The 8,437-nt window shown below is 43.7% G+C and overlaps 1 protein-coding gene across 1 annotated transcript; it reads right to left on the minus strand.

Moving 5' to 3' along the window:
• On the minus strand, positions 1-8,206 carry GGCT (gamma-glutamylcyclotransferase). The gene is made up of 4 exons (XM_008522950.2): positions 7,892-8,206; positions 4,148-4,293; positions 3,067-3,202; positions 1-1,389 (listed from the first exon to the last, which is right to left on the minus strand). The coding sequence occupies exons 1-4, from the start codon at positions 8,030-8,032 to the stop codon at positions 1,246-1,248; spliced, it is 567 nt and encodes a 188-aa protein (XP_008521172.2). The 5' UTR covers positions 8,033-8,206; the 3' UTR covers positions 1-1,245.
• Between the last annotated feature and the right edge of the window lie 231 nt (positions 8,207-8,437).

Genomic DNA, 8,437 nt, shown 5'->3' on the forward strand with positions numbered 1-8,437 from the left:
TTTTCTGATAACCAGTATCGCTTTATTCATGACTCTTCTTTCCTCCATTCATTCAGTAAATAACTTTAAGAAGGTGACTATTTCTTCATAAGCCAAGAATCAAACCGTAGCTTCTGGAAAACATTTTCCCCTTGCAATCTTGACTCTTCTATTTCAAAATCATGTTCCTAGTATGGCCCTGTACAAACTTAATTTTTTTTTGATGAAGATTAGCCCTGAGCTAACATCTGCTGCCAATCCCCCTCTTTTTGCTGAGGAAGACTGGCCCTGAGCTAACATCCACGCCCATCTTCCTCTACTTTATATGTGGGACACCTACCACAGCGTGGCTTGCCAAGTGGTGCCACCTTCGCACCTGGGATCTGAATCGGTGAACTCTGGGCCGTGGAAGCAGAACGTGTGCACTTAACTGCTGCGCCACCGGGTCGGCCCCCAAACTTAATTCTTTAATAAGAACAATAATGATTGCTAATACTTATTATATGGCAAGTCCTGTTCAAAACTCATTACATATATTTACTCCTCAAAACAATCCTAAGACATAGGAGTTTTGGCTGTCCTCATTCTACAGATGAGGAAACTGAGGCACAGAGTCAAATAACCCAGTCTCCCAGTTAGAAAGTGGTGAAACTGACAGCTGGCCCCAGCTGTCTGGCTCCAGAGTCTGTGCCATAATCCTCCAGTGTACTGTGTGTGGCCAAGACCAGCCCCAGCACGTGTGATGATCTGAGTCTCTCTAATAAAATGAAATGTAGTACTTTAGGAGGGATTATGGGCTAAACCATAAACACATTCATTTCTCTAAGAACAGCATGCCATCTTTTAAATTAAAAAAACTTTATTATCAACTGCCTCTGCAGTTCGCTCGCTCTTATTAAGCTGATTTAAAAAATCCCAGAGCAGAGCATTTCACCAGCACCACCGTTAAGCTGCAAATCGATCCTCTGTCACAGAGCAAGACGACACTTCAGATCCACTCAAGAAAATAACTTTAAGTGCCCACAGAAGGAGTACCCACATCCATCCGTCATGCACTTCTGGTGCCTTGAGGCCCTCTTTTCAATTGTCTAACTCCTAACCCAGTTTCTTTTTATGTTCTGAAAACAAGGAGTCACCCAACTGAGATGTCCCTTCAGAGCACTGGTGAAAATATATTAAATACAGAGATATCGAAGATCCCTTTTCTAACCATTAAAAATCTATTAGCACACGGAGGAAATATTTGTAGATCTATTCTATTAGGTCCTAATGAGTTTTTGTTTCCCTCTTTGTGATAATGTCTTCAATTTCTTCTGAGACCTTTCCTTTGTAGTCATTTGGTTCTATTGCATTTAACATCTTTTGATACTCCAGTGGCAAACCGTTCTCTTTTGCACCCATGCAAATGACCTAGAAATAGTTAAAATAAACAACAACAAAAAAATCCCTTTTAGTTAGGAACATAATATACCACAGCTTTATTTGCAGCATCAAAGTATGAACTATTAGCTGTCAGATAACTCTAGAATAAACAATTATAGAACAAAACAGAGAGACAGTTATTCCTCTCACATTGAGCGTGAATGGGCAGGGAGTTTTCAACGCTACACGATACACCCTCATGGAATATCAATTTTAATCAATAATGTGATTTAAAATATTTTTATACTAAGACAAAAACTTATTGTCTAGAGTTTGCATCATCTTTTAAGAAAAAACTCCATTCCTCAAAAAAATTTAAAGTTTACAGGTAGCAGTTTTAGTTTAATCCCAGAGTCTACTCCACCTCTGAACTGGACATGAGGGAATAGACAGCAACTGTGTTCAGTGGTACTTCCCAGATCCATCCCAGGCTAATTCCTCTAGGCTGCATCCTAGAAAATTCCAGACAGGCACAGGAACTGCGTCACCCACTCCAGGTGCCATGTCCTGATTCTGCCTGCTAACAAGTACCTCAGTTTGGGTTTTTGAAAAGGGATGTTGGGGTCTCTATCCCACATGCTTTTCCTGTGTTTGTGGAAGTGGTTTCCCTGATTTTGAAAGGCAGTGTGCCCTTTTTTTTCCATCTAGGGATGGAAAACATTTCAGCAATAGGAAATATACTTTTTCCCCATAAAAATGAATCTTAGTGTTCATGAAATTCTGTTTTGTGGAGGGGAAAAAAAGATTACAAAAGCATATGTATAGAGTAAATCTACTAAAAACAAACTAGCATGTTATTTTCTACTTTAAGAAAGAAAATACAGGGGCCAGCCCCGGGGCCGAGTGGTTAAGTTCGTGCACTCCGCTTCGGCAGCCCAGGGTTTTGCCAGTTCGGATCCCGGGCACAGACATGGCACCACTCATCAGGCCATGCTGAAGTGGCGTCCCACATGTCACAACTAGAGGGACCCATAACTAAAATATACAACTATGTACTGGGGGGATTTGGGAAAGAAAAAGCAGGAAAAAAAAGGAAGATTGACAACAGTTAGCTCAGGTGCCAATCTTTAAAAAAAAAACAAAAGAAAGAAAATACAGGGCCAGCCCAATGGTGTAGTGGTTAAATTTGAATGCTCCACTTCAGCAGTCCAGGGTTCGCGGGTTTGGATCCCAGGTGTGGACCTACACACCGCTCATCAAGCCACGCCATGGCAGTGTCCCACATACAAAAGAGAGGAAGATTAGCACAGATATTAGCTCAGGGACAATCTTCCTAAAGCAAAAAGAGGAAGATTGGCAACAGATGTTAGCTCAGGGTCAAATCTTCCTCACCAAAAAAAAAAGAAAGAAAGAAAGAAAGAAAGAAAAAACACATGCCTAGAATTACGACTCATACATTTCTAAAAGCTCTTTCTTAATAAAAGCTCTTTTTTAATAAACAAAGTTTTAGGAACATAGTTCTATCATTTCAAATAAATCTGAACATTTTTGAATTTGCACTTTAGGTAAATATACTATCCTTTTTGTATTAAAAAACATTTTGATTAAAATAAATTGTTTACGTAGAATTTAAAACACACAAAGCATTTTAAAAACAAGATATTCTTTATCTTAGTTTAGTGAAAATTAAAAAGGAATCACCAAAAATCTTTGTAAATAGCTTACCTTTTTATACTGGGGGGATGGGGGAGCAGACTCATAATTTTTCATCTGATAACTTCGACAGGTTATTTTTTTTCCTTCTTGAGTGTAAACATTAACTTCTATTGGGACATATGTTCCACTTTTAACCCCTTCTTGCCTGAAACCAGAACAGCCAAATTTTAACCATACTTGACACAGCCAAGTTAGTTTACTGGATTAAAAGTCTAACTATACAGGGATGTACTTGCTTCCCAAGTATTTTGGGATAGAGTAGAACATGTAAATACTACCACATCAAAAGTAAACATAGCATGTCAAATAGAAAACCTGAGACTTGGTATACTTCTAACAGAGCTCTATATTTATTCTATCTAAAAACATGCCTCACTGTAGTTATTTCAATCTTTATACCCCTGAAGCATTGCTCTCTGGGCTACAAAAAATGGACTGTGGGTTCTGACCTCAAGAGAATACCCACTGGGAGAAAAGTAGAGAGGATGGCTCATTCTCTCCACAAGTGAGGTGAAGTAGCAGCCATGTCAGGGAAGCTGCTCACCTCAAATCCTGCTCTTTTCTGGCGACTTTCTTTGTATTAAATGCTCTGCCACACAACTCTTGAGCGTTCCAGTTAAAACAGTATCAAAGCATTTCTAATATGTTGTTAAAGTTTTTACAAATTATTATCACCTTTTACCGATTCAACTGCCACCTTAAAGAATTATTTTTTAAAAACTGGCTCAATGAAAATTGAACAACTGCTTTTGAAAGCAAGAAAAATATGTAACAATTACAAAAATCTTCATGCCTTTTCACACAATATGAAACCACAAAGAGATCTTCATAAAAGACAAACAGGATGAAAATAAGGACTTCCATCTTTTACAGAAGAGATGACAAATGTCCTCCCAAGTCTCAATCAGAAAGTGTGACCCTTCCAGGCTTTTCTTTTCAGCAAATGCAATTATACCTCTTATGTTAACTCTAAAGTATAAAGATGTCTGTAACACATGGTTTTGAAAAACCAGCACATATATACACATCCTTGTATATGATCCACTTTCTGAATTAGTAATTATTTAACTTATAATTAGAAGCCACCTACTTATCCAGAGAACTTAAATTGCTTTTGTTCATTTTCCATACTACTCCCCATACTTCATCGCCAGGACTTTGAAAAATGGTGGCGATACCTCCATGCCAAGTTTCACTTGTTTTGCCTTTGAAATTGCCAAAGTCAAGCTTAAAATCCTACAAAGGAAACCAAAGTGATATGATCAATATCCACTTGAACCAAAATTTCCCTCCTCAAAATAAAAAAAGATTTACCTTGAACTCCATGCAATTAAAACATAAACTTTGAGTTCCTTCTATGCGTAAGCAGCTGTGGAAAATACAAAGATAAACGAGGACCCAGATCTCAAGGACAGTCTTTGTTCACACGTTTCTTTAAAAAATGAAATGTATACTGAATATGCACATGTATCTTACCATAAACAAAAGGTTTGGGGGGGGGGGGAATGGCATAATCCCAATGCCTTAACACAACTACTTTCAGTTTTGAAAATTACTTCCCAGTCCACTTACATATACATAGATTTTAACTTAGAGGCAATGAGAGTGTACACATCTGTTGAAGCTCGGTGATGGCTACTTAGGGTTCTAACTTCTATATTTGTAGAGAGGATCCTATTAGCATAAATCACCATGTTTGTCCCAAGGGAGCGGGCAATGGAGGGTGATTTGTATACTTATGAACATTAATCTAATATTCATGAATTGTACTAATATATCTATAATAATCATAAGAGCAGCTAATACTTACTGGAAAATTACTGGGTTCTATACACTGTGCTATGAGCTTTATATGGACTCTCATTTTTATCCTGCCAAGAACTTGATCACACCCACTTAACAGCAACAAAAACTGTGGCTTACAGGGGCCGGCCCTGTGGCTGAGTGGTTAAGTTCACGTGCTACACTTCGGCGGCCCAGGGTTTTGCCAGTTCAGATCCTGGGTCTGCTCATCAAGCCATGCTATGGCAGTGTCCCACATACAAAATAGAGGAAGACTGGCACAGACGTTAGCTCAGGGCCAATCTTCCTCATCAGAAAACAAACAAAAAAAAAGGTTGGACTAGATAATAAATCTAAGGTTTCTATTTTATTCTTGTCACCTTTATTTTCTTAAAAACCTTGTCAGACATTTCAGGAAAAAGGCTACTCTGAGTGACCAGTACCTTCAATTGGTTTACTGGATGTTCCAGGACCAAGTACCCCTGTCAGGACATCGACAGATCTGCTAAAAGTTACCACCACACTAGGAACTCGTTGCCGATTGCTAAATCCAACAGAGAATTTTCATTCCTCATCTTGCTCCGCTGCTGACATAGTTAACCACCTTGTCTTGATCTCCCTCCTTCCAGACTTTCAGGCTCTTCCTTGAACTCTTCAATACCCTTTGCCAACTCGTCCTCCACTACGTGGTCTTGAAATGTTGGGGTTTCTTAGGGCTCAGTTTAGGCCCTTTTCTCTGTTCATTCAGCAGTTTGCTCAAGACAGTCACATTCCCCGCCATCCCAAATCCCATCCAGTACTCCAGTCATCTTTTAATCCAGCCCAGCTCTCTTCTGAGCTTCAAAAATGCTTCGAACAGAGCCTAGCACACGTAGTGAGTAGTTCTAAAATTCTCCTGCTCAGTTGGAGGTATAATTAGCATCTCGAACTCAGTATGTTCAAACTAAGCTTGATTTTTCCCTCCCAAACCTGATTCTTTTCTTCTCTTTACAAACATCATCGTCATCCTCCCTGTTGCACCAAAATCTTTAGTCACCCCTATTCATCTCCTCCTCCCTTCACAATCAATCACCAAGGCCTGACACTCTAATCTCCTAAATAATGTCCCAAGTCCATTTGCCCTCCACTGCAACCACTCTAGTCCAAGGGGCCATTATCTCCAGTATAGACTGCTACAAAAGCTTTCTAACTGGGCTCCCCACATCCACTGTTGCCCCCCTTCCGATCTATTTTCCACAGCAACCAGAATGAGCTTTCGAGGCAAATCTGATCTTTCATTTGCTTAAATTCTGCAATGGGTCTTCTCAGTGCTCTCAAGATGAAGACCAGCCTTCCCCGGCCTCTGCTGGTCCTGCAACACGTAGCCCTTGCCTACCTCTTCAGTTCTCATGCTACATCCGCATCACACACTAAACTCCAGCCACACTAGCTGGAAGATGGAGCTGCTGCTTTCCTGAGGTCTCTTGTACATGTTGTTTCCTCGTCTCCCCGCCCCCCAACTCCGCCCCCCGCCCCCCAAACTCATTCAGGTCTCAGCTTAAAAGTCACATTTTCATGAAGAGCTTTACTGAGCATCCCAGTTAGGTCAGGTCCTCAAGTCATTCACTCCCAAAGCACCCTGTATATCTCCTTTTTTTTAAAAAAAAAGACTTCACTTTTTTAAGAGCAGTTTTAGGTTCACAGCAAAATTGAGAGGAACGTACAATACGTCTCCTTTTTAAGATTGACCATCTTAAACTGTGACTGAATAATCATTTGCTTGTTATCTCTCCCCCTCATCTCAACTATAAGCATCTAAACTTCTTTCCCACACTTGGGGAATTCCCTACCTTATGAGTCTGAGGGGTAGAGAGTGCCAGAAGTTGGTTCTCCCAGCTTTGCTTGCAGTCAGGGCAGGGGCACAAGGCTAAGACTTAGCCAATCAGGGCGCCCGCCTGGGGCTTTGTATTAGAAGCTAGTGCCCAAGGATGGCAGAAACTCCACCCTGATGGTGGCAACCACATCTGGGTTTCAGGAACTGCAGGGGTGCAGCGACAGTGGCAGGCAGGGTCCAGAGCGGGTGGTGACGGCGATGCAGGATGCAGCATCCATGTTTACCAAGTTCAGCAGTGGTGCAGTCCTCCCTTCCTGGGCTGCTTCTGTCCTGTGACGCTGGCTGTGCTATGGCTGCCACGCCTCCCTTTATGCCTGCCTGTTTTTGTCAGCTTAGTGGTCCCACCTTCCTGTCATTCTGTGAGCCCTCAGACAGGCTTTCAACACATTCTTTTTTTTTGCTTAAATCAGCCACTTTCTGTTGCTTGCAACTAAGAATCCTGACCATGACAGCAGAGACCATGTTTGTCTAGTTCAACCATGTCAAAAGGTCTTGCCCATAATTTGTTTGCACATCTCTCCTATAGCCTGGGAGGTCTCAAAGCAGCCAGTCGTACTCCGTGTCTCCAGGTAAGGCTGGAAGAATATGTACTAAATGAATGAATGGACTGTACTGAAGAGCAGTGATTTTTACCAAGGTGAGTTATGGTTCATCCAGCCACCTGACTTAAGTGAGCTCAGCCCTTCCTATAAATCAGACATGGTTTGAGCTTTCAGGACCTCTCTGATTAGGAGCAAAAGACAGGTAAACGGATTCTGACAATACCAGGTGACAAGTCCTGTAGCAAAGGGATGTACATAACAGAAGGCAACTGATTCCCTGACTTGGGTCAGAAATGGCTTCTCAGGGGTACAGACTGAAGGGGCTCTGGAAGGATGGCCCAAAGGTAGGGGACCAGAGAGGGCAGCCAGATCCGGGCCGAAGGAGCGGCTGGTGGACACGTTAGGAGGGGGCGCCCAGGCAGCCTCGGAGAACACGGATGCGGGGGTAGCCGGGCTCGCTGGGGTCAAGCACAGGGCCCGGGAGAGTGGAGCAGGGGGCAGCCCAGGAGAACCCGATGTTCTCCTGGCAGGAAGCGCTGCATTCCCAGCCCCGTACTGCCGACTTCTTGGAGTCCGGGCCCTGGCCCGACCTGGAGCGCGGGCTCCACCTCGCAGGGGCTGCGCGGGGCGCACTGACCTGCAGGCGGGCCACGCAGAAGAACGCGGCCGAGGGGTTTCGGAGGTGGATGCGCTCCGTCAGCAGGTTGCTGCCGTAGGCGAAGTAGAGAAAACTCTCTGCCTCCCGGCTCCGGAGGTCCTCGCAACCCGAGTCCTCCATGTCCCCACCAGGCGCCTGCACAGCCCGGGGTCGGGAGCAGCGGTGTGAGAAGCGGACGGAGAGCGCAGCACGGCGGCCTACGACCCTTGTCCTGTGGCCGCCTTGCCGTGGACTCCGGAGTTAAGGGAAAGGCGGGAAGCGTGGGCAGGGCAAGTTGGGTGCAAGAGCTCTTTTGATTGGCTACCGGTCCTCAACGACGTGAGTCGTTCACTCTGATTGGCCAAGCCTACTGCCTCCTCTTCCCTCTCCACCACGATTCTAAAGTGCTTGGTCCTGAGGCTACCGGGGGCTGACTCCTCATTGGACACACTCTTCTGTTGTCCCGCCCCCGTGCTCATGGCTCCCTCTGATTGGCGGGTGGGCGGGCACTACGCGGAAGCCGGTCAGGGCTGGTGGGTTCCGTAC

Source organism: Equus przewalskii, chromosome 4 (genome assembly GCF_037783145.1).
Source record: "Equus przewalskii isolate Varuska chromosome 4, EquPr2, whole genome shotgun sequence".
NCBI classification, from domain to species: Eukaryota; Metazoa; Chordata; class Mammalia; order Perissodactyla; family Equidae; genus Equus; species Equus przewalskii.

What these genes read in the sequence shown, in the direction of transcription:
- GGCT (XM_008522950.2), bottom strand. Translation starts at nt 8,032, where the DNA reads ATGGAGGACTCGGGTTGCGAGGACCTCCGGAGCCGGGAGGCAGAGAGT. An exon ending in AATTTAAGTTCTCTGGATAA is followed by an intron (nt 3,203 to 4,147) that starts GTAGGTGGCTTC and finishes TTCTGGTTTCAG; the next exon opens with GCAAGAAGGGGTTAAAAGTG. An exon ending in CATCCCCCCAGTATAAAAAG is followed by an intron (nt 1,390 to 3,066) that starts GTAAGCTATTTA and finishes AACTATTTCTAG; the next exon opens with GTCATTTGCATGGGTGCAAA.